This window comes from Melopsittacus undulatus, chromosome 8, assembly GCF_012275295.1.
Source record: "Melopsittacus undulatus isolate bMelUnd1 chromosome 8, bMelUnd1.mat.Z, whole genome shotgun sequence".
Classification (NCBI taxonomy): Eukaryota; Metazoa; Chordata; class Aves; order Psittaciformes; family Psittaculidae; genus Melopsittacus; species Melopsittacus undulatus.
Window position 1 is genome coordinate 13,899,114 of NC_047534.1, and position 27,097 is coordinate 13,926,210.

The 27,097-nt window shown below is 43.8% G+C and overlaps 1 protein-coding gene across 3 annotated transcripts in view; it reads right to left on the minus strand.

The window, feature by feature from the left end:
* Positions 1-277: 277 nt before the first annotated feature.
* Positions 278-27,097, minus strand: part of CARHSP1 (calcium regulated heat stable protein 1) — a 55,982-nt gene continuing 29,162 nt past the window's right edge. For all 3 annotated transcript variants that reach the window (XM_031050432.2, XM_005150704.3, XM_031050433.2), the window contains 3 exons: positions 16,442-16,634; positions 13,525-13,647; positions 278-2,013 (listed from right to left, as the gene is read on the minus strand). In XM_031050432.2, coding sequence (XP_030906292.1) covers positions 1,851-2,013; positions 13,525-13,647; positions 16,442-16,614 — 459 coding nt within the window. In that variant the 5' untranslated portion in view covers positions 16,615-16,634 and the 3' untranslated portion in view covers positions 278-1,850. The remainder of the gene's footprint in view (positions 2,014-13,524; positions 13,648-16,441; positions 16,635-27,097) is intronic.

Here is a 27,097-nt window from a genome sequence, read left to right on the forward strand (position 1 = left end):
CACCCTTTTCATGTGCCTACTTCCAGAGTAACAGTCTCAACCATTTCCATGGGAGCAGACTTCAGGCCAGAACCACCTGTAGTGCCCAGAGGCTCTGTAAAGGTAGCCACATTTTAGCAGCTGCTACTCCCTAATTGTTTTGGTAATGCCAGTCACTTGATACTACAGTGCTTTTTAAAACATTTCAAACTATCATCACAGAAGTGCATATGCAGCACCTGTGTTCTCCAACACTACCTCAACACCAACTACACAGAGAGCAGACTGAAGACATACATGAAAGCATTACAATGGTCACATTTATTGTAAAGGAAGCAGCCTGTGTTACTCCAACAAGCTGAACAGTGTTAAATCCACCACTACTAAGTTTTATGGTTAATAAAAAACCAAACAGAACTCCCAAACCCTACTGCAGGTGGGTCATTATTTCACACTACAGTGTAATGCAGGTACAGCCACTGCAGAACCACCATCACAGTAGTTACTAACCTTCAGACACATGGAGATGTCTCCAGGCACCTTAAATGTCTTAAGACATTTCATGACAGCAAGTGGCTGCTAAAACGGCACCAGGCAGCTGGAGTTACCCTGTCACACAACTAACAGGAGAGCGTGATGCCATCTTTTCTATTTCTTTATTTGCAAAGTCAATAAAAATCCACTGTTAGGAACATAACAGAGAAAAATGCTTCATTTGGAAAATAAAAAATGTGGAAGGCAAACGGGGACAGACCTAAGTTGCACTACAACTACATGAAATCTTGCAGGCAGAGAAGAGTCAGGGCACAGGTGACCATATCCCATCCTACTGAGCTGCTCCACAGAGCAGCTGCAGAATCTGCTTCACCCAGACATGCAGCTGAGCCTGTTCAGGAACTCGCACAGCAGTTTACACACTTGCACCTGAACAGCATACACTGTGATACTGAACAGCATACAACTTGCTTTCCAGAGGTATGGTTACCCTGCCTGCCCAGAGCAATGCTGGGGCAGACATTCAACTATATGCCATCAAGAAGGTAATCTTCAGCTTTGTCTAAATACAGACACAAAGGCTGTGAAGCACCCACTAGTTTACAGTTTGCTACCACTTACCTTGAAACAAAATTTTCGAATTTTGGGTTGATTTTTTTTGTCTTTTTTTTTTAATACTGGCCTATAAAATCTGTTGCTGATCAACCATCAAGGCACCTAAATCAATTCACAAACAATCCAGGCTTTAAAACCACAATATTCCACTCATACAGGTATGCCATTTGCAAAGGGAGCACCCAAAGGGCACCCAGCCGGGGACATGGGAGCGTAGCCACCAGAGGGAAAATTCCCATCCTGCTGTAGCTGCTTTCATGAGCTTCCTCCCATAAGGCAAAGCAGTGGCAGCAGTGAACACCTTTCCCTTGCCCAAGCCAAGGTGTGCAGGCACTGTCCCTGCAGGAAGTGTACTCCAAGCCTTACAGAAGAGGGAACACAGTGCTCACACACCTTTAGGGACTCAGAGTGGTGCCTTTGCTGTGCCCAAAGCTCTCCCCAAAACCTCTCCTCCAGTCCCCTAGGCATTTCCTGGCACCAGCTCAGAGATAAAAGAGAAACCCCAAGCTTCCCCCTCCTCCACCATGCACACACCAGCTCTCTTTAAAATACAGTTTTGTAAACACATTGCGCTAAATTTTGTTTTCATTAGCATTTGAGTTGCCTTTTGTTTTGTTTTTCAGCTGTAACACCACTAATTCTGGCCTGCTTCTGCTTTATTGACAAGGCAGTATTTCCCCCTGCACAACACACAAGGCATTCTTAGCACAGGTCCACTGCAGCCAGGTGTTGAGCAGTGACTGTGCTCCCTCTGGGGCACCTCAGGAGCTGACGACGTGCCCCGACCAGGTCTCGTGCTTGGTTCCAGGAGCCAAGTGGGTGATCACCACCTCCACTGCCTGCAGCTTCTCGTTCTTCGGAGGGATGGTGCACATCTTATAGGTGACCTCATCGCCTGCCACGGGAACATACTCGCCTTCGATGCTGTGGACAGGAAGCTTCAGTTAGTCATAAATCACAGCAATGCTCTTTTGCAGCTTAAATTTCTTATCACGATTATCTTTTATGTTAATTATTATCAAGATATTTCAAGGGGTTTTTTAGAGCCCACCTTCCCCCACAGCCTGTGGTTGATTTCTGCCGTCTTGCAGCAAAATCCTATGAAAACACCATGAACACCACCACGCACAAACAACTCCCCACTTCATATGGCTTACAAACAACGAGCCTCGGAGAGCACTGCGGGGAGCCCTGCAGCCGCCTCTTCCTCGCCAGCAGCACTAGAGGGCAGGGCTGACACTGCCGCTCCATTTGAGGTTTGTGATTTTAAACTAGAGAAGTTGGTGTGGGTTTTATTTTATCCTCTCGCATGAGCTTTTGAAGTTTGGTTTGTTTGGGGTTCCCCCCCCCCTTTGTCTTGTTTCATGGCACAGAAGGACTGCACCATGCCAGGCATTACTTTACCTTTAGGTTACACCACAACGGTTTGTCTAGAAGATGAAAACAAAACTGTTTTTTTTTTTTTCACAGCAAGTAATGTTGGAAGGAGCTCAGGGACACACTGCACCACAGGAACTGCCCCCCCAGCACTCCGGAGGATTTCCCGGGGTCACTCACTCCTACCCAGCCTCTTCCAGCATGAGGACATGGGATGCTGGAGGACTCACACCCTGCATTGCTTACCGTGGGTCCTTACTGGAGATACAGAGGGAAATGCAAGCATACTGACAAGACACAACTGCCAAGGGTAACATCCTGCTTCCCTTCCACTCCTGCAGTCAAGATCAGAGCTTTTTAATAAAGACCCCAGCATGTGCCAATGAAGGCAGACAGGCAGAGATGCCTTCCAACCTGATCCTCTGACAGCAGCAAAGAATGCTTCACCTTCCCTTCAACAGACCTACACCATCCCATGCTCAGGTTCCCTCCTCTTACAACATAAGCTCTAAATTGCTTGTGGTTTTCAGCAGCATTTGTATATGTGAACAGATAAACACTAATTGTAAATTATACCAGGTGCCCAACTGGTCTGACTTGCTCTCTATCACACTGGGAGCAAGATATGGGGTCAGGGCAAAAGAAGAAAACAAGTCTTCTAGGTCAGAAATGGGGCAGACACTGCTGGGTGTGTTATCTGCCTTCATTGGGAGCAGGCTGGGAGAATACTCACACCACCAGGAATTTTACCCCACAACTGTTTCTGGGATCTAAGACTACACCAGTGCTTTTCAATCCACTCTTGCCTTATGACCCATTCTTGTTACAGCTTTCCTATTGCAGCAGAAACTGGCAGGACTGATAGGAGATAACTATACTGCCCCCCCCCCCCCCAACATGTATTAATTTCACATGAGATTTTGCTTCTCCCTGCTGTTTGCAAAACTTCTTCAGCTCCATCTCCTGCACTGCCTCTCCAAAGCCCTTCTCCCTTTAAGGACTGCCTCTGTTTCTGCTCCCCTCTGACCTGTTCATCTTCTGTGCACTGCTGCTAAGGGAGCTGGTGCATCAGACTGTGACTGAGCAGAAGCAGCCTGTACTCGGGGATGAGACAGGGTAAGCAGGCATGCACAAGGGAAGCAAAAACTGACCCATAAAGCATAACTTCTCCCATGGGAAATTCAGAAGTTACTATTTGCCATTGTATCTAAATATGGATCTAAAACCTGCTATGAGATGTTAAAGGTATTCCAAGGCCTGTGGCTTGTAACACATGTCCTTCAGACTTAATTTCCCTGGGCTAAACACCCTTACTCCAGAGCTGCCTGTGACTGCAAACCCAAGAAGGCACGTCCTAAGCTGAACTCTTCAGAACAGTGCCTGGGAAAGGCACTGTTCTGAAGGCAGAAGAAACCCCAAGATGCTCAAGCCTCCTTCACCAGACCTGACAGCCCTTTCTTCCCCACGCAGGCTGACATCACTGACCTTTACTTACTTCCAAAGTCTCCAGGCCAAGCTGTCAAGCCCAGCCTTGTATCACACTGGACAGGCTGTGTTGAAGCTCCCACATGTAGACTCTTGCTGTAGCTTCTTTAATTATTGCCCTCATTATATCCCACTTTCCCCATTTCTAACAGGTTTAAGATTTCTTCAGGTGTGGAGGGACCGCACACCCAGTACTTACTGTCAGACGTTAGCTTATCTTTTCTTACTGACAAAGGAATCTGCCACCAAATTCTTTGCAGCTTACCTTAACTTTAAACAGAGGATTTCAAGCAAGGATGAGAAGACGCTGCCTGCGCTGTCTCAGAGCCTGACAAGAAGACATGAAGCCCCAAGAAGAGACACAGGAGACGGTCAAACCATGAGTGAAAATAGGAACGCCATTAAAAAAATGACACCATCTTTTCCACTTGAATCTCTTCAAAGATCCCTGGCTGCCAAAAGAATTGCTGTTACTGAGCTAAAACCACTTTACCAGGAACAGTAATTCACATGACAACCCATGCAGAATGTCAGTCCCATCTGAGAAAGGTAGCATCTTTCAGTGGAAGGCAATACAGCACAGGCATTTTATCTGTACAAAGAAACATGGTACTAGCAAAACAGTGAGCAGAAACATTTCCCAGCTCAGATGTAATGAAAGTAGACAACATGAGCTGAAGTGGAAAGTCTACACTGAGTCAAGTGCAGCTGAGCCACTGGAACAAGCTGTAATGAAACATGTTTCTTTGTGCGGCTTTGAGCACAGAGGCCAGCTACAGACAGTGTTTCAGGGAGCACAGGCAGAGCAGTTACATAGGCCTGGAACTAAAGCAGCATCTCCTCTGGGTATTACAGCCACCCATTTCACAGCCCCAAGCACTGCCTTTGATTGCTGCACAGGGGATGCACATGCACAGCAAGCAGTGAGCTAAGTCACCACTTTGCAAGCATCAAATGAAATGGATGCCCTGCCCAGGAAGGGATTTGATGTTTGGTTGAAAAGCTTTTTTAATGAACAGGAACCTTACTTGTTCTTTAAAAGCTCCTGTAAAACAGGATGAGAAGCAGTTAGCAAAATAAATACCCGAAATCTGCAAAAGGTATCAGTAGGTCTGGTTAATGCAGAAAGAAAGTGGATTCTCACTGTTTCCTGAAGCACCAAACACGTGCCAACACACAAAGGCAGGGCTTTAAGCCCCTTGAAAAACAGAGATAAATTAGATTATCACTTAAATCTTCAAAGTCCAGTGAGGAAGAAATATAGCTTGAGTGCTAAAACAGACAGGTGTTTTGTTGGGCACTCTGGTTTAAAATTGAAGTATGAATATACACCAGGATGGGTTTTGGTTAAGAAAGGGGTTATAGGTGTACTGGTAATCAAAATGGTCCTGTTTTTCCCAGAAAGTAAGAACAAGTGAATCAATACACACAGAGAAATGGGATGCCTAACATCTGACAGCCTGCAGCAAGGAAAAGCAGAAGCAAAGGGACCAAGCAGGACTGGATGATGCACTCTCAGCTACCAGTGAAAGCTGCTTCACCCCTCAGCACTTATTATGTGACTGTTTGGGGTACTGTCTATGGCCACTGGTCTGCACAGGAGAAAATAAAGCAAACATTTGCTTACATGAATTTTCTGAAGCCTGAATCATGAGGTTAATTACTCCCATTCCTCCTAAACAGCTCACATCAGCCCCCAAATCTGCACAGCATTACCCAGGAAGGTACACTTTTCTCCCTGAGGAATCACTTCTTACAGGACCAAGCATTACACTAACAGCATAAAGATCCTTTCTTGGCTTTTTCCTTATCCAAGCTGACATTACAGGAGACTGAAGGTTGTAATAAAACCTGATTCAACCCCAACATAGCTTCTTCTCATCCCCCAATTTGTCTTCCTTCTTTTCAAGTTTGTAGAGGTGACTTTACCCCATCAAGACCAGGCCTGTCCTTACACAGCACAAAAAGGTTGTGACCACAAAAAGGTCAAATTTCATTTCATGCATTTGGTCTTTAAACTTCCCTCCCACAGATCAAATATTCTTGTTTCCTTCAGCTTTCCGATTACCAGTTATTCTTGGTAGCTACTGAATACAAGATTCTTAACTCATTGCCCCCAGTGCATGTGAAAAGTGAGAGGACAAAGGTCTTAATCTGCAGCCTGAGTAAACCTGTTTGTGAATGGTGCTCCCAGCACAGTGCTTGTCCACCAAATGCTTCTTCTGGGATAGAGGAAGACTGACTCCAGCATTGTTATCACTACCTGAGGCTTAGGAGCAGGAACAAACAGCATCCAGATTGTGCAGTACTTCTGGTGGTGTCAAGAAAGAACAATATAATAGCACTGAAAAGTGATGAAGGGGTATGGCACTGGAGGCAGAGCCCTACACAGAGAAGATCCTCCATCAGGAAGCAATTGCCTTAAGCCTGTGAGGGGAATGAACTGGGAAAGATCAGAGAAAGTAAACAGAGATCTTGGAACAGATTCAGCCTACAACAGCCACTCACTATATAATATAAGCTACCTGGATAATTTGGTAGAGGAAGTTAAACATGGACTTTTTTGATGTTATACATTGCATCAATATTTTTAGATGTTTGTTTTGGGTTTTTTTTACTTTTACCCTAACTATATATTAAATGTTCACCCAGAAGATGATGGAGATTTTCATTGCTATTTAAGAGATTCATATGCATCTTCTATTCAAAATAATGGATATTTATGTATCCAGGGAACTTTAAGATACTTCAACAAATTAAACTAAAAATAGGTAATGCTTTCCTGATGTTAGTGTCAGAGTGAGACACAATAGAATGAGGTTTAGATTATCCAGCAACTCCTATTTCCCATCTCCATGCCAGTGTGGTACGGAGGAGCTTTTTATCATGCACTATTTTTAGGGAACTGGGAGGTTATTAGGAAATTACCTAAATAAGGAATGTTCTAGTTCTTCCTTCTCACAGCTGCTATTCATATTCCAGGGCTCTAGTTAAACCTCTTGGGACGAAGTCTAAATCACATGGAAACATATTTGAACAAGAGTTTGCAGTGAATTCAGAGCCTTGCTGGTTAGCAAGCCTGCTATGGATCAGACCATGCAGCTGGATCTGCATGGATCCCATGGATCAATGGGCTGTATTATCTTGTGGGCTTCTTGAAGCTGATTTAACACAGTGCCCAGGAAACCCATAGTTCTATTAAACAGCAGCACATGACAGAATAATGAACTATTAAGAGTTACTAATCCTGAATGCAGTGCTGGGGTAAGTGGACTGGTCTAGCATGTATCAGCAAAGCCAGGCCATGACCTTAGCAAGCCGGCCATCAGGCAAAGCAGAAGCAGGGCTGCCTCTCACCAACCCAGCACACTCATAATGGGGACAGATAAGCATAAAGAGGTCCAGATACTGAAGAAACCCAGCTGTTAATATTCAAGGTCTCTGCCATGTGATTGCCCCAGGCTTTGTGCTGTTGCAGAGATCTTCCCAGATCTCCTGCTAGGGCAGGAGCTGCGCTTCCCTCCCAGCACAGGGTGTGCATCATCCTGTTGGTCAGCTCTGCTGAGATCTCTGGATGTGTCTTCTGAATCCATGTTGAGGGATATTTATGGTTCTATATGTACTTTCAGCAGCTAGTTCTGCACACGACACACTGTGAGGAAGAAACTGGTGATCACAAGAGGCAGAGCATTCCAAAGATGCCTACATGGACTCAGAGATACAGAAAATGCCTGTTCCTGCAAGCATTCAACTTGGATCCTGTCACAATAATACCTACTTTTGCACCTGGAAACCTAAGCCCGGGGCAGTTATGTTCTGTGCTCACTAACCATGAAGAACCTCCATCCTCAGGTGACCACAGCCTCCTTGAACACCCCTGACTGGCTTGCAGGTACAGAGTAACTCTTGGCTTTGACCTATTACAGTTTGTATGATTTAGGTGGAGACCCTGCGAAGGTTTTGCTACAATAATGACCACAGCAAGCTGGACTTCCTGCAAGCACCAGTGCAATGTGAGTTTCTTGAGCCAACCAGCGGGTGTGGGAAACCCTTATGAAAAGTCTATCCTTGTTCTAGTCATTTCCACTATAAGCATAAATCCCTGCAATCACAACACAAAAGCAAAGCACAGCAAACTCCAGATCTCTCCAGGGACCCAAAGGCACTGCATCCCAGTGTCCCAGGTGAAGTATAATGTCAAATCTCCAAAGCCATCATTAAGCATGGGACTGGGAATCCAGCCTGAAGGCCTCTGCAATGCAGCATTTTCCCCTTTGGAGCCAAGTACTGCAGAAAACCCGCAAGCACTGCAAGCGGTTTTTCTGTTCCATGAGATCAGCTGCTTTTGCAAAATAAAATCTTTAAAAACCACGAGTGTGGTCATCCATTTGTCACTGCTCGCTGGTGCACTACCTCCTTGCCTTGCCCTTGCAGGCGCACAGGCTTCAGGCCAAGCCCCAGCCAAGTGCAAAAGCCTGGAGAGTAAAGGAATATCCATCATGTGCCCACTCCTAAATACATTGGGAAAGCAGAAGAATGGAATTCCTATGCAATGCTCTAAAATGCATCATTTGATCAGCTGTACAGACACCTGCACCCCACCTCAACTCACCCACCCTAGCCTGTGCCCTCAGGACCCTGTTTGGAAGGCAGCTGATATGAGCCTTTAGAAGCAGCACAAGGCAGGGCCTCCGTAGCCAGTACTGCAGGGGTTATCAGTCTGCTCTTTGGAAACATCCCACATCCACAGGAAGAGTGGCAAGAGAGTGAAACTGAAGTCTCCAGAGCAATCAGTTTCAGCAACAACCAACCTGGCTTCTATCTGCACGAGCTGACTCAGTTCCACTATGGAATGGCAGCAGAGGAGGTCAGATAGCTGGGAGGATACAGCTCTCAGCACTGATGCTACAGTAACACCATCAGTTAGGTGACAGTGGCTCTCAACAGACTGGTAGAAATGAAAACATTAACAGCTCATGTCACTGCTAAAAATGTCATAAAGGGCTTTTTAAAATTTTCACTCCAGGAACATGAATTTGCCTTTGCTTCCAGCATTGCAGAGACATTACTGGGAATCACCATCTCAGCAACTCCTCCATCCCCTTGCTTGCTAGCTCAGGTTTTACATCACTATTAGCAAGCACATTACATTTTCTGCTCTGTAAAAGGGTGAAGGATGAAACAGAACAACAAAATCCCACCACACTCGAGCTGTGACATTTTCCTCGTACAGTTGTTGATACCAACTTGAGAACTGTTTTCAATAATACAAGAGACCAGGACTCACTGTGTGTGCAATGCAGGGAGCAGCAGTGAGCCCACGCCTGGTGCCAGGCTGTGCATCTCCAGGCCAGAACACATGAGCTGGCTCTTATCTGTCCACCAGATCACACCACTCAGTAAAACAGACAAAGCCACAGAGACAAAACACACCTCTAAAACCTGCATTTCCATCTGGAAAATGGAAATGGAAATGGAAAAACATTTCTTATGTTTATCTATACACTTCAAAGTAATGCAACTTTGCTGCAGGTTCCACTCATAAAACAAGCCTACATGTCCACATCCAGCTTAAAGTCTTGCACAGGTACTGAAACTGAAAGTTTTGTGGATGCCAAATGAAGAAGCTTTTGAATGTCACACGTTTGGCCTTATTTTTAGACCACTGTTCACTTACAGAAATGGAAATGCCATGCTAAGTTTTATTATCTTACAAAACTGAATGGAAACTTACAGGGAAAAAAACACACCCCATTTTATGGAAGGTATTTTCATTGAAGAGTAACCTTACATCTCCCCAGAGCACAGGGAATGTAAACATAAAATTTTATGTTTAAAATCATATTAATCTGCAAAATAGGTCCTGCAAGATAATCTGCACCTGGTCCCAATGCTCAAAACCTTCACTAATCATCACAGCTCAGTGCTGAACACAGAGGAAACTGGTGAATCCAAACCAGCAAACCATTTTATCCACATTCCTAAAATCCTAGCTTTCAGGAAGAAATGATTTAGGAGAAACAACCCTCTTTCACCTCACAAGTAGATGCCTACACCACACTGAGAGAACAGATTGATGTCTGTCTCACATCCAGGTTTAACTGAGTAATATAGGCAGAAAAGAATTATGTGATAAATGTAAGCAGTATCTCAAAACTCACAGTGTGAAAACCGGAGGCATTAAAGTCCCTGGAGCCACAGTGATGGTTATATAGAATGCTGCTGCAATAAGCAACTCCCATTAATAAAGAGCAATGTTTCTAATTCACTGTGAAATAAACTGAAATGGAAGGCATTATTAAGTCATCTCTCCAGTGCTGCCTTGCATCAGAATTAAGACAATGATACCATCACCCTCTAGCACTAAAAGCCGTTTCCAACAATTCCAGTGCAATCTAAGTAATTAAAGAACACAATGTTCTAAAACCTTCAGTACTTCAATAATAGCACCTTTTACTAACAGGTTGAGGCAGAAACATCAGCTATTTTTGAATTTGAGTTCCGAGATGGTACCTGAATAAGAAACATTTAAAAAAGTGGCTCAGTCCCAGTTCAGTAGAAAAGTCCTGTTGGCTTCAGAAGGGCAGAACTGTGCCTACAGAGCTGCATAAATCACATCCTTCAGTCCTACAAAATTCATATGAACTAACTTCACCAAAATGTTTCTGAAAGAGCAAGAAAAATGGTCTTCGAATGCATAAATGATAGGTTTAAAGAAGAAAGGCATCATTTACCAAGTGCAGAGACAGAAGTAGTGAAGTGCCATACTGAAACCAAGGGGAGATGTCAGTTAAACATCAGAAACAACTAAGAGCCAGGTCTGCTGATGACAGGAAGAGATTGCCCAGGGAGGCAGTGGATACCCAGAACTCAAACTGTTAAGAGTGGGCTGGGTAAAGCATCTGCCAAAGGCATGGTTGCATTCCAGCAGCAGATGGAGTAGAAGTCCCCTCCAAACTTCTCATCTACAGTTAACTTGCAAGATCTGCTGTACTGGAGACAGCCTGGGTGCACTGCGGCATGGTGTACGGAAACAGCTCCCCATCGGTGTGAGCATTAGGTTGAAATGAAGCCACTTCATTGTACCTCAGGTTGTATCTGTGTGGGCCAGAGCCCATCACCTCCTGCTCATGCAGTGACTCTCACAGTCAATCCTTTATCTGCTCCAGCTTTCCCATGCAGGGGCAGCCTGAGGGCACAGGTGGGTGAGGGTGAGAGCAAGCAGAGAACTTGATGTGCTTCAGCAAAATAAATATGCTGAAAATACATCAAGAAAAAACAAAACAAAAAAACAAACCAAGTGTGGCTCCCCAGGAACTTCTACAACCTTAGTGACTCATTCAGTAGTGTCTTGGGATAGACAGGGTGAGTGAAAGAAAAGGGAACAGCAGCACACCACACTCAGGGCACAATTACTCAAACTAGCCTACTGATGGCTCACAGTCAAAGCCTTTTGAAAGCTCAAGATGGATACACAAAACTAGCACAGCCCACAAGAGGGGACTCCTGTGAAAGGGGGTCTCTTAGACCACCAAAATTCACAGCAGACAAAAAAATCATTTTCTTAATATCATACAGAGTATCACCATAGGAGACAATGGGAGTCTTATATAGCCAAAGATCACTGGAGTGTGATTCACTAAGAATTCTAGCTGGTTGGAGAGGGATTGAAGGTAGAAGCAGTTAGTATATCCAGAATCAAGTACTGGGGTTTGGGCCACAGGACAGGACCTGGAGAACACCTGAGTAATTGGGTATGTCCCTTTGTTTGTCTATACAAAATGTGAACCAATCTATCTCTAGGGTTTTAAAAGGGCTAATTTCACATGACCAAAGAGAATTTTACTCAACTAATTGGAAGACAAAATGTAGGGGGAAAAAAGCAGGAGTGAAAATAGACAGTTCTTTAAAAGGAATTCATTAGAAGGCTGAAAATTCATGTTTCCATGAGAGATCTGCTTTAACTAAGCCCTTGCTGATCAGTAACTGTATAGGTCAGACTAGGTGTTCACAGTTAAATTTTTAATTGTGGCATAAGAAATGTTATTTTTAAGTTAGTCAGGAAATCAGAAGTTGTGCATTTGTATTATATGCAAGAAAAAGAAGATACTGAATAACATTTCCTTGGGTTGAACCCATGAGTAGGACTACTCAGCCCATATGCACCTATGAATCCTAAAAAGCTTTGGCTTGCCAGAGCCCATCACACAGCAATGTTCTAGAAAGCTGGAAGAAGGCCAGTGTGCTCCTCCAAGGACACGTGCTACACACACATGCAGGAAAGATAACTGGAGTAATGTGAACAACTTAGGTAACGCTTTTGTTGACTTATCACTGGATAACCACTCCAAACAACAAATAAGGATTATAGAGCTTCCACACTGTAAACAATAGATAGACTAAAAACTGGCCATAGATCTGAGAGGTTACTGGAGAATAAACATTAAGCAATCTTACTACATGCCCTCAAAGACCAGTTTCTGCCGAAGTGCTGGTCAACATCTCAATCTAGAAGCAAATACAAATTTGCCTATTAAACCCTGTAAATCAGACAAGCAATAAATAACAGACAGTGCAGTCACAGTGCATGATCTGCACCCCTTGGTCCAGCACAGCCTGTTTCAGTGAGAGCTGCTGCAGTACAACTAAACAGGGACTTGGACATCTAAGAACAAGGAAATACAACTGCTTGTGTTGTTTTTGTGTGCAAACACAACTGCTGGGGGTGCCAGCCTGTATCTGGGGCTGCACCAAACTCTGACCCTGCAAAGGATGCTGAGGTCAGAACTGATAAACAACTCAGCAAAAGCCTAGGGACAAGAGGGCTAATGTGATTATGGGACAAAAAGAAAGAATGGGAGTCTGGAGGACATTCCATCTCCCTACACTGGAAGTATGTTCACAATGTATTGGTCTAAAATTATATTTAAGTTCTACAGCACACTGAGAAAGAGAGACTGAAGGTGTTTCAGACTGGAAAAAAAGTTCTCAGTGAGGGACTTGAAAAGCTTAATCTGTTTAGCTTATCAAAAGGTGGATTCAGAAGTGATGGCTCTCAGTGTGCCCAAGGCGAAACAGTGGAGGTTCTAATGAACCCTTTAACAGAGAAAGCTTTAGCTAGAAACTGCTCAAAACTGAAACTAGATAAATTCAAGGAAGTATTAAAGTATGACTTTTCTTAAAAGTTAAGGTAATTAACCTTTAGTTTAATAACAGTACAAGCAGTGCAAAGTATAAGTAGTGAATTTTCAGTGTTATAAATCTTTAAATTAAAACTGGATACTGCATAGATTATTTGCTTTAGGTAAATGCAAGTTTCTGGGCCTGGGTGAAACTACACAGCTTATTCCAAGAGATTTGACAGGATCATCTTCCAGTTTTTAACTCAACAGATTTATAGCAATACAGGAAAAGAATAGCATAATCTATCACTGCCAGTAACATCTGCATAACTCCTCTTTGCTGAGGTAAAGGTGAAATGTTATAAACCATTCTTGTATCTGAAACACCAAAAACATTTAGTAATTGAAGCAAACCAAAGCTCCAGCCTTTTCTGCCACTCAGACAGCTTACTCAGAGATGTGTACAAAGATGTCGGGCCCTCCATCTGCAGGGGTAATAAATCCATGGCCTTTGGAGCGACAGAAGCATTTACAGACACCTTTGTAGATAGGACCCTCCGATGCTCTCACGGTTCTGCAGAAGAAAGCACAAAAAGAGTGGTTCATTGCTGAGCATGGATGTAACATGTTCTGGGCATGTAAGCCAGAACCTGCTAAGCAATAGGGCACAATGGTCCAAATACTCCCTGTGGGTACACTCCTCTGTAGCAACTGCTTACGATTCAGTTTCATACATTGCCCATGTTTTGTCTGTAGCTTTTTTAAGGGAGATAAAGATGATGATGTTTGTTAGCATTATAATCCATCAGCTGCCATGCTGAATCCATCTGCTCTATCACCCTGGACACTATGCTATATATAAGCATCTTACACCTTTCGTGAGTTTAGGAGTATCGGTATGCACTTAGTATAGAGAGAATGCAGTGCATAATGACATAATGTGTACACATGTCATGTATAAACACATACACACACCCCTTCTGCATACATATTTATTGCTACCCTGCCAGACTAGGATTCAGGGAAGTCAGTATTTCACCTCCAAATGACTCCATCAGGCTATAAGGCATAGCTGGTATGCAAAACATCAAGATTGATCTTCTCCAGTCATGGGACCTGTATTTTAAAATGACTTGCTACCAAACAAGAAAAACAACTTGCATGACTCATACTGAAAACTGTGTGATTGAATACTTCTCCCCATCAAATACACTGAGTTGTATCTCCAGAGATGCAATCTCAAAAACTTTCATTAATAAAGCCAACTGTTTTAGGCTTCTTATAGGGTTTACACAAAGGAATTAATAGATCAAGACCTCCTTATGCCATGACTATCCAGTAAGTTAGAAGAGGACTTTAGTGGGATTCTTCAAACTCAGTGACTGTGTTGCCATCTGGTTACATGCATCATGTCAATTTGACATCACTTCCCAAATGTTTAAAGTTTACTGAACTCTAAATAAAATCATTAAAAATGTAGCAACAGCTCTGTGCCTTAAGTCAAATTAGCACTAAAGAAATACAGTTGAAATTGCTAAAGAAAAAAGAAATCTCCATTACATTAAATCATTTCACTTCCATCTCTGTAAAGCTGCACCTGACTCCACAAGTGCTTGTTACGCAGAAAAGCACTCACTGTCCTAAATAAACCATTAAAGTTCAATTGCAGCTTTCAAGGAGATAAAGTACTGTGGGGAAAAAGGCCCCACACTTGCAATGAACCCAAATTAAATAATCCCACCAAATAAGCAGCCACTGCCTGCCACATTCATCTTTTCAATACAACTATGGGGACAGAGCTCACTTAGAGCTCCTCTTGTATAAAGAGAACACTAAAAAAATAATTTAAAAAAGAGTAAAAATTATAGTTACTTTGATTTTCAGAGCAAACAGATGCAGCAAGATTCCTACAGTAACTAATGATTAAAGAACTGTGGAAGTCAAATAACCAATTCTTTAGTTTTGTAGGACTCAGACTAGGATTAACAGTTGAGAAGAATTACAAAGAGTTCATTATTAACATGGCACTGAGGCAATCTAGTTTGGAACTGCTTTTCAAGGGCAATCCCAATTATCAAGTCAGTTATGTTCCTTTTAGCAATGTATTTCCATTACAAAGTTTAGGGCATTTGAAGACTTCTGGAACTGACAACAAGTACATTTTTCTTCACTGCTGCTGTTTTTTTGCCTCATTTTGAATACAGAAGCCATAATACAAAGCATCATCAAGATTGATGCTATTTAAATCTGCAAAGATAACTCTTGAAGAAAAGTTCTGGGTAACAGTGCAAGAAGCAAAAAGGAAAAAGCATGCCGACTACATTAAGGGGCACAAAATAACCTAGCTGAGGGTTTGAAATCTTACTTTCCACAATGTCTCACTCAGGCTTCCCTTACATGGAACTAATTGCAAGACTGCGCAACAGACTGATGACAGCTCATAATTTACTCTCAGACCCTGAGTCAAAGGCCACTGAAATTAAGAAAGAAGCCCATGTTGCCTTCTGAAGGTCAGCACCACACTGGGAGGCCCATCACAGGCACGGAGACTTTTTTGCAATGGCCAATACTTGTAACATCATCTTCTACTGCTATGCTATGGAAGAGTCCCCTTTGGGCAGGAGGCTCCCAGGAGTCTGCACAGCACCACCTGGGCCACAGGAAAGCTCAGGGAAAGACAGCTTTGCTGTAGGATCCCAACCTCAAATAACTACAAATAGCAACAAACCTTATTTTATAGAAAAACTCATGATTTCAGAGAATCAGAGACCAGGGTTCATACCTTGACAGCCAACATATTCTTTTACAGGTCTACTTGAGCAATCTTAAGATGGAGATGTGAAAGCTGAATAGGAAAAGGAAACAAACCCTTTGAAAAGTGACAGGGTCATGGACCATCCCTAAAATGGAACCTGGCTGACAGAAGGACAGATGTCAAGACTGAAAGAACTAAAACCTTCAGCAAGGTCACGTCCAGTGAGAAGAGAGATCATGTCAAAACACGAGATGGAGCTGATGAGGAAACACCATCAGGAACTGGTCCCAAGAGCCACAACCCAGTGTCTGAAGCAAAACAAAGCTTTGGACAAGAAACTCTGTTTTGAAAAATCGCAGTGTATTTTCCCTTCCCTGTAAAACTCCGATCTTAAGAGTGGAAAAGACTTTGAGCATCATTTACACAAACAGAGCATTGAAAAACTACAGGCAATTTGGCCTAAAAGTTTAGCAGCACCAGAATTTCTTGGAACAGTAAAATACCAAAGCATCTTCCAGATAGAACCACTCCCACCACCACCATCCCCACTGACTCCCTTCACCTCAGTACTTGCTTGGCGTGTGTTTATGAAGTGCAAGTTTCCCATACTCACGCTGAGAAGGTCCTGGTCCGTCGGGTGGGCAGCGGGCTGGGAATGAGGTACCCTCTCATGGGCGATGGGGAGCGGTCTCTTGCCCTGCGGGTTTCAGGCAGATGGAGAGAACCAGGTGAGGGTGAAGAGGTGGGGGACTGCTGCGAAGCAGATGAAGTGGGCTCAGAAGACATTCCTGATGCCTGAGAAAAGCCTAGAGAGAAAAAGAGATCTGACTTAGCCCAAAATGGGAATTGTCATAAAAGTCACAAATTCTTCAGATGATAATTTTGTAAGAATATGACTCATTTCCTGCAGACGTACACATGGACACAGTTGCATCAAAAGCTCCTCCTCTGTATCAGTTGAGTTCATTTTTTATTAAGTTTGTTTATTTTTCAATCCCACAGCTTTTGTAAGCTGTACTAGGAAGCTCCACTGAAAAATGATTCAACAACTAACATTTATTTGCTTACTCCTGCCTTACTCACAGGCAATGGCTCCTGAAACAGAGCTCAAGCCCACCCTAGTACCAGTGTGCCCCATGCAGCTCCAGGGCAGATGGGTTTGACCACTGACAGCACAGAGGAGCTTCCTGCAGCTACACAACAGCACACTTTACAAGAAAGACTGAAAGAAGAAACACTGAAATAAAAGCTGCACCTTCACTGCTGGAGGTTATTTTTCCAGTGCCATCACCAATGCTAACTCCGTTGCTGCTGCTCAGCTATTAGCACAGCTCTGCCAGAGCTCATAACACCTTCAGCTTGACTGCAAGAACAAAAATCATACCAAGTGGCTCCTTAATTCACTTCACACTGAGTCCAACAGTTAATTTACTCTGCCAAGGACAGGAAAATAGACAAAGCAGGGAGTCAGTGGCTGACTACAAGGAGGTGACCCCTCCAGCCTGGATAGATCTGGCAGAACAATCAGTCCCCTTCTGTAGGCTTGTGTCTGCTACAACTGTCCAACAACTAGGAAGCCAACAGTCCACATTTGCATTCAGACCCCCACAGCCCAAGTCAGATTTGCTCCTACTCATGTCCTACAGGAGAGGAGGAGAAGGTCCCTTTCTCAGCACACCAACAGCAATATGTATCCCATCACACAAGCACAACTCAAAGAACCCATGGCTGATAAGAAGCAGCAGCACTTCTACACACACACAGATGTATGGCTTTCAGGTGCAGCAGTGACAGAAACAAGAGAAACTGGTCAGCACTGCTCTGGTTTCACTCTGCAAGTCCCTGTCCACACTGGAAGAGTAATCAACTGTACAAAAATAAACAATAACCCATCACAATCTCACAAAAAACTAAAATTACCTGGATGAATTAGCAAAAAGCACTGGGATCTGGGTGAAGAAAGGGTCCTGAAGGCAAGTAAAGTTGACTTTAAGACCAATAGTTTAATTGAACTGAAATTTCTCATCTCCATTACACACCCTCTTTTTGACACCCACACTCCCCAGCATATGAATTATGGAGTGGATCCTTCACATGACATTTGAGAAACGCAGCCTTCTTGTCAATGACAAATTCTCATTATTTCTTCTTGAAATTAAGGACTAAAATTAAAGAGGCCTCTTAAGAATGAAATCACCAGGGAACAAAGGCTTTTGTGTTTAATTGCTCAGGGTACTGAGAAGGTAGAAATGGATAGTCATGTTCCCTCGTGTACCAGCTTGAGCTTTCCACAACATTCTCAAGAGCAACAACTCAGCTGGAAACAAAACCACATCTTTATGGATGGCATTTCAAATACAGATGGCATTTGCCAGTCACAAGCTGATGCCCTGCCCAACACCATGACAAAGTTCAGCTGAGGCCGAGATGGTAGCACAAAAGGGACAGGATTTCCCAAACTTCCTGTCCCTCCAAAGAGACCCTGCTGCGCTGACTGGTACTGAGGAAGTCTCCTCGGATTCCACAAGACCTCTCCTTTGAGTGCATTTCTTTCAAGGAATGCATGTTTGACATGCCAGGACTATAACTACTGAGTTAAATAGCAAATAAAACCTCATTCTGGGAACTCAGCACACATGGTCTGGCCTTAGCATTAGTGAAAACACAGCTTTCAGAATCACACACTTTCCTAATTTAAATATAAATCAGCTTGTCAGGTGACAAAACAATGCAGATTTTTTCACCCATCCACAGCAATACAGCAGAGCCAGCTACAAAGTACTGCCCATTCCCTTCCTCAAACAAGGGTAGAGAGGCAGAATTTTCCCCCTTTACAACAAAGACAACAACAAAAATACTTGCAAATAAAGGCGGCTAAATGGAGTTAGATGTGTGCTAATGTACCTTATTGTTCCCATTTATGTTATTTTTTTGCCCTCTGCTCTGTAAACATAAAGTAAAACACTGATGTAGAACATTCAGTGCCATTTCACTGTACAAATACCCTTTCTGTTCGCTGCCCATGGCCAAAGTAGATGAATGGCCTTGACTTTCATAGTCTATTACCAAGTCCTAAATTGTGAGGAGAGGTCAGTAAGAGCTGATACACAAAAGCAAGCAGCTGGAAGCAGCCAGGAGCAGCTATGCTCAACTTCACACCTGCTGCAGCAAGTGAGTACAGCTCAGAAGAGGAGAGAATGAAACGAGCAGCAGTAGGAAGCCTGTGGCTACACTACAGCTCAGCAACAGTTTGTGTTGGCATGTCTGTTGTGCCACTGCGTGTGCAAGTGCACCAGCACATCTGTTTGCCTCTTGGGTTTCTGACAATCGTGAAAATGGGACACACTTGAAAAGGACTGCACATTAATGACCAGGTCTTACTGTGTGCACTACATATGGTGAGACGACAGCAGCTCCTTCCCCCTGCAAACCTCCATTCAGCCCCCTCAGTGCAGAAGATTGCTTCATCTCAGCCTTTTCAAAGACAAAGGTGGAGTTTGGCTATTTCAGTTTGTTCTGGTGTGGCCACTGTCTTGACATTGTTCATACAGGGATTAACTCATTTCCTACAGGGAATAACTCATTGCCATTGGCAGCACTCTTAAAAGGAGCAGACACGCTATTCCCACTTGTACATGCAGCTGGAGGCATTCAGAGGCTGCACAGTGTTTACACAGGAAGCCTACAGCAAACACTCAAACTGAAACTTCACATCCCAGCCTTCCTCTTTGCACAAGCTTTGCCTTCCAAATGCAGTTACTGGCAGTCTTCAAAGACTGTTTTTCAGATGTTATCCTGGGTTCTGAATTGACCCTCTGCACATCAAGACTCAGCCCTGGGATGCAGACTGCTGCCAACAGCCTTTCCCCAGCAGCCAGCAATACCTTCCCTTCCTCATGACTGGCTGAACAAACCCACTTTCTTACATCTCAAGTCCACCAGCTCCCACCCTGTTCCCATGAGTTTCCCTGTCCCTCCAGACCAGCCACCACCCTCTACTTGCCTATGGCAAGGAAGGTATCATATGAACCCCAGACTCTGCTAAGGGAGCTCCCCACGAGCTTCATGCTTGCTGTGTTTTGTGAAGGCAGCCAGGACTTCACAGCAGGAAATCATAGCTACAAAAGCCCAGCAGCATGCAATTCTAGCTACAACAAAGACAAGGGACAACACAAACTGTGTATTTCTTCTGCTTGAGCCAGCAAAGTATTTGCCTTCAAGGCATTTACAGATAGAAGGCAACATGATGCAAGGTATATTCAGGCTCTTTAGGAAACTCTGACCACATGCTTCATGACCCATGAAATCTGCCCATATTTCAACATACATCATTTATTTTTCACCAGTGTGGAGTTTTTTGTGTGTGTGTGTATATATATATATATATATATATATATATATAGTTTTTTTCAGACTGTTGGTATGCACCAAACTAAAATATAAATAAATCACAGAATCCCAAGGGTTGGAAGGGACCTCAAAAGATCATCTAGTCCAACCCCCAACCATTAGAGGAAAAAAAAAATCAACTAATTTAACATTTCAAAGCAAATATATATATATATATTTTACCATACTTTTTCAGAACCATCAGGCACTCTGTACATAAAAAGACCCCAAAATATCACCTCTAGCAGGTGACCTACAAAGCACAGGGTGCAATACACGCAGGAGAAATCTCTGAAATTCTTAGAAAAAATAATACTCAAAAAGATATACAGAAGTAACTCAAGTTGGGGGTCTATAGGTACCACCATCAGTTCTCTCTATATTGACATTCTTTTCCTATTCTTCTTTAAATCTATTCTATACCTTCAAAAATACCCTCAAATTAGCAGTTCAGGGGAAGTTATCCATTCTGACCAGCACAACACTACCATGGAAATCAAGTCTCACTTTATTTAAAGGGAATGCCTGGAAAGGAATCAAACCGGATACAGCAGCTCAACAGACTCCAGGAAACCCCTCCATCTATGAATGGTCTCTTTTTCCCAGAGACACTGCAACCCCTCCAGCGAGCAGGCACAGAGCTCAGCCCCAGCAAACGTTGGTCAGCACGCTTCAGCGCTCCGGCACAGAGGAAAAGCTCTTCCCAGCCTCCTCACCTGGAAATAATGCTGTCAGCAGGAGCTGCTTTCAGAATGCAGCACAATTGCCTCTGAAGAAGACAGAATTGGCCACACATACCTGGAAAACAAGGCCCTTTCCTCAAAGGGAGAGCCACATTCTGTACCCCAAGAGCAGCCATGCTCAGCTGAGTTTTCCTTGAAGTTAGCTCTTTCATTTCAGCCTCTAAAGGGAACATGGACACCTGAAAATTTGTTTTCTGGACTTCCTTTCGATTTAGAAACAATGTCAAGAACTCAGACTTTTAAATCGTTTGCTTTCAAAATGTCTTGGTTTCCAAATTTATTCTACACACCTGCATTTCTCTCCTTCTCTAAGGAAGCCATGCAGATAAACCCCTGTGCTTTGGCTGCTCTTCTGCTGGCAGCTACAAGATCTCAGCAAGGTTAAGAACGTGGCTCGATGGCACACAGTGAGCATGAGAGGCTGATTCTGCTCCAAAGTGCCCTTTCCCAACAGTATGTCCCTTGCTCTCATCTACTGAAAGGCTGAAAGCACTGTGACTCTCTGCTCTCTGCATCCCTTTCCTTGGCTCCAAACTGTGCCCCCAGCTCCCATTTCCCTGGCACCTTTCCAAGGCACCTGAGCAGCCACTGACTGTGAGCACCAGGTCATAGTACTGCTCCCACCTTCAGCTTCTGTCCAAAGAACATTCTGGTACTCAGACCCCAGTGTACACAAGGACCCCAGCACCACAAAGCATCACAGCACTCCTACATCACAAAAATCAGCAATTACAGAATACATGCAATTACAGAAGAGCTGGTTCAAAAAGCCTCCCCTTCCAGCTGCGTCTGCATGACTAACTTTTCACAATTAACCCTGGTATTTCAATTAACATGGAAACTCAGAGGAGTTGCTACACACATGTGACGTGTCCACACAAAGGATTACAGTACAAACATGATGCTCTTGAGGCTGCAGAGGAGTGTCTGTGTTCTGTAGTGATTTGGCAGTTAATAGGGACCAGGACACTGCCCAGCTGTTCCCCAAGTCCAGTAAAAACCTAATTATGAGGTCAGCAAAACAGTACAAGGAAAATTCCTATTGCTCCTCTGTGCATTCAAGTTAGTTTGGATTAAGACAGTTTTGCGTTTAAGCAGCAACAGCTATTTCCAAGCAGTCTCAGCAGTGAACACCTTCTCCAAAACACTGCAGCTGCCTTTCTGCTCCTCTAGTGAGCAGTTTGTTGTGTCTGAATCAATGTTGCCTGAGCAGCATGCATCAGCCCTGCACAGCAGAGAGCACAGAAAGAGGGTGAGAGGGGAACCAAGTCATCAGCAGCCTCTATAGTGTCTTGGTAAAGATGAGGACTTCTTACAGTCCTGTGTTTTCCACTGGTCTTGTAAGCTTCTAGATGAACTTAAACTGCAGTTAAGTTAAGGAACAGAGTGGATAGTTGGGTTGGGTACAAGTTTGATTGGTTTATGGTTATACTGAAGGATATATGTTGATACCCTGTGGCTCATTCTATCAAAAATATAGAACAGATTCCCTCACTGGAAATCCAGTATCTGCAGTGACTAACTGATGCTGCATAAACTTCTTGCTCCCAGTTGTCCAGAACAGAGTTAGCCAGGGGCCTCCACTTGAAGGCAAACACAGGAGACCATCACCAGCTGTAATGTGTCAGCTGCCAGGGTGACATCACTCATCACTAGGATTTGCCTAAAGAGGGAGCATGTACAATGATACGAAGGGGGCCATATTTCATCCTACATCTTGCCAAGAAGTATTTCAGTGGGAGCAGAACACAGGAGAACCCAGCGGGGAGGCCACTTCCTCACACAATGCTGGGAAGGGCACAGAGCTGCCCTGAGACCAGCCGCCTCCCCTCACACTCTCTCACAGCACAAGTCCAAGACTTCAGCCTGCTTACAAAATCTCACTTACCTGTTTTTGTTTATAGAACAGATTAAAAAGAGATGGAAAACTCTCCACAGCTCACAGCAAGCCTGGACAAGCTATGATAGGCCCCAGGCAAGCACCCTTCTATGGGAGTTCTTACCCAGCAAAGATAAAGATTACAGTAATGATTACTGCATGCTAATCAAACACAAGTATTGCCCGGTGACTTAAGTTTCTGTGCACATATATTACTGACTAATGTCATCAAGTATTTAAATGACCATCACTTGCAATGCTGTTGCTCTGCTTTGGTTATCTCTAGTACAAACCAAAACATCTACAACAGGGCAGGAGAACAGGAAGAAGGGGGGATTCTCACAAGCACTGCAGAGGTTGCCCAGAGAAGCTGTGGCTGCCCCATCCCTGGAAGTGTTCAAGGCCAGGTTGGATGGGGCTTGGAACAACCTAGTCTAGTGGAAAGTGTCCCTGCCCATGGCAGCAGGTTGGAATTATATGAGCTTTAAGATCCCTTCCAACCTAAACCATCCTGTGATAGTATCATAATTCTAAAGGCTTTGGATTCATCTTTATTTCCCTGCTCATGCAAATCCACAGGTTCCAGAGCACCACACCTGAAGTCTGGGACAGAGACCTGCACATCAGCTCCTGCACCCACCACCTGCACCTCAGCAGGAGGCAGCAGCCTCTCACCAACCACACATGGTGGGAACAGCTGGGAGCTGTTATCCTCTTCCATGTACTGCTGGGGCAGCTAACAGCCCAGGCCTGCACCAGGACAAGGCAGAGCTGCAGGGAGGTCATGAATTACCACTCCTGGAGCAGCATGAGGATGATGATGATGAGCCAGCAAAAGCCCAGGGTGTGACACCAGGCTTCTTGCCCTGCTTTCAGTCTCCAACTGGTTTCTGTATAAATTGCCAGCCTACAAACCCAGTTGTTTCTGTAGCAGCACTGCAATGCTATGTCACAGCACTGCCCAGCTGCTTGCAAAACCGCTCCAGCAACATCAGCACTGCTAGCACCAGGAGCAAAAGCACATATGGCAACTCCCAGAGTCCTGCTTCCAGCGCTCTCTGCCTGGAGCCAAGTACACCACACATTACCTCCAGCACCAAGTGTTGGTTTCCCTATTTAGTCTTCACATGTCCTAGATAGGCTGCAATAAAGGGACAGTAGTCACAGTATGAGGTGTCCCTGGCTATGGCAGGGGGCTTGGAACTAGATGATCTTAAGGTCTTTTCCAACGCAAACCATTCTATGATTCTATGACAGAGAAGTACTTTTGCAGTGAAATGAGGGAACATCAGCATGACTTTTACTCCATCTGATGCTGGCAAGCCAGCAGTGGCTGCCTAGGTCAGAGTGAAGTACAAGGTAAACAAATATACAATGGTGCTTATTTTCACTTTCCAGCATTTTGGATGTACAATTTAAATAAATGCCAAACTACAGGTTGTATGGTGGTATTTAACAACCTCCAGTAAGTTTTTCTGTGGCCTTTTCTGAGCTCATACAATCTTTTAGCACCTACAGTATTCTATAAGCAAAGAGTTACACAGCTTAAAGGTCATGTGAAAAAACAAATGAATCTCCTTTTAGTGGACAGTGAGGAGTGGCCATTTTTACAGAGAAATTAAGAAAAAGCAGTGAGATCAAAAGTCAAAGCATAGCAAATTGGGAAGAAAAAGAAAGGGAACAACATAATATCAAAGAGACCAAACAGGAAGGAAGCACTGGCTCAGAGGAGCACACAGAGAAGGGTGCAGATTTATTCATAAATGAAATCTTATATTTTCCACCAGAGGACACGTAAATGGGATAGAGAGCAAGAGGAGCTACAATATCTTCCTGATATTCCACACACCACCACCCCCTTTTTAAGTACAAAAAGAAACACCTTATACTACTCCAGACTCCCGCTTCCTTCATCACACCTCCATTAGCCAAGGCTGGGAACTCTGTTCTTTGATAGCAGAGGCAACATTTAATACATCTCGTCCTATTCTTGCTATGCAGGCCCAGTCACAGCAAGCTTACATATTTCCCAGATGAAGTGTATTTGTACAACTGGACAGGGACCAAGCTGTCTCTTCCAGCGCCTGCTCCTGAGCTCTGCAACTTAACTTTTCCTTCAATGCTTTTGCAGCTCTGAAGCTCTCCCTCTGGCATTACTTCCATGCTGGTACATTCCATGTGAATTTATTCCAGGATTTATTGCATTTTGGCAGAAACTATTTATATCAAAACATGAGAAATAGCTCATGTGTCTTGTGTCTAAGCATCTTAGGGCTCATCTACAAGGCAAGTGGGCTTATACAGTGTGACACTATTATGAAGAATAGCTTTACGTATGTAAATCCCTAGGCACTTCTGAGAAGTTCCTTTCTCAGCCTTCTCTCACATCTCAAAACTTCAGCCAGGATTATAGGGAAGTCTGTTCATGTGCAACTTTGAGCCTTTTAAGAATACTGAAATGCCCTAAAATATTTATGTGGCTCAAGTGTTATTCAGAACAATTAGTTCACTGTGTTTCCTCCCTAATCAACATTTTGAACAGGGGAAAACAGTTCAAATTACAGATACCTATAACCATGGAAATTTGAGGCACACGAGTATTGACAAAGGAAAAAATAACCCTCTGAGGACTTGAAATTTGCCAGCATTACAGCAAGATGCAGATGTCAAAGTACAGCATCAGAAGCCCCTCACAAATAACTTGATCCTCAGACCAGTACTATCAGGCACCCACTGAACCACCTCCTTCTTACCAGGCCTGGCTCTATTTTCAATGCACTGGCCATCTCCCAGTCTCACCACCTGATACCTGCTGTGCATATTTTTACTTTTAAGCATCCTAGTCTAAGAACCTGAATATATTCCAATTAGATCGTTCAGAAGTCAATCAAACAAAAGGTTTGCGATTGAGATATCATTAGGAAGCTGTATCAATATAGATTAATGTCCGACAGATAGGCAATTTACTGAAATACTGTATTGTACCCAAATTAACAGTTAGTGACTGCCTTCATCACTCCAACAAAGACAGCTTGATGAAACACATTCAGGTTGTGCTAATTGGCAGAGCACTCAGAGGTACAGAAATGTACATTCCATTAAAATAAAACAAAAGGGAATATTTTTACACATACACACACACATAAAGACAGGAGATGGGATGGCACCTAAATTTTAATGGAGAAAGTTCATAAATATATCTTTATAGAAACACTGGCCCATTTAGCAACTGCATTTCTGTCTTGATTCTTCTCTCCACCATATTTCTGAACTCAATTTACAGTATATCTCACCATGCTGGAATCAACCTTTTGCTTGTGACCCTGAAACCCCCCTCAGCATCCTCCTTCCCCTGGCTCTGACATGAGGATAACAACCTAGTTTGCAGTAGCATGGTGAGGACCAGCTGTGTCCATACCTCTGCATACAAAGCCCTGACTGAGCCACAGAGGTTCATCAGGCTGCCAATAGCCAGCCCTGGTTCCCTGCTTCAATTCAGTCTGTCTTACTCCCATCCGGATCACACTGCTGGAGAGGAACAGACTTCTTGCAAAGCAGCTTAATAGAGGGAGGTAATGCTCCCTTGCTTTCCCTGCCAGTGAGCGACTGTGCCTCCACGTCCCAGTTGCAGCAAGGCTTCATTCCTGCTAAGCCCATCACAGCACCTGCCCATCCTGAGGCTAATGTCCATATCCTGCATCAGCAAGCGGGACACAGGAGACCCACTGCCAAGGTGTCTGCCTGTGACCAGAAAAATCCTCCCTGCAATCAACTCTATTCTGCTTAGGGTGAAGAGGCGACTGAGGCAAAGGTTCTTAACACTCTGCAGTCATGAACACCACTCACAAGCAAAAGCCATACTTGCGCTCCACTGGGAGACAAGTGCTTCATAACACTATAAAAATGCATGTTTAGTTCCCAACTCTCAAGCTGTAATTGTCTGAATTTGTTTGGCTAAAGTCTATAGGACAAGCATTACATAGGACAGATCTCTGCAGTGTGTGTGTTTTTCTTATATAACCTGTTTGCCAAACAGAACACAGAAGCAAACGCACACAACCAAGCTACTTATAAACCAGAGAGCTTTGCCCTGTTACCTTATGTCTCCTCAGCTCAGTCTTGGCAGCACAACTATCCCCACTGTGAGCTGCTGCTTTCACTAGAACTGTGTGACCTACTGCACTGACAAACAGGTAGTCCCCATACTGTGTAATCAAATCTGTGATTGCATGAACAGTAATGTAGCCAAAGCTCACAC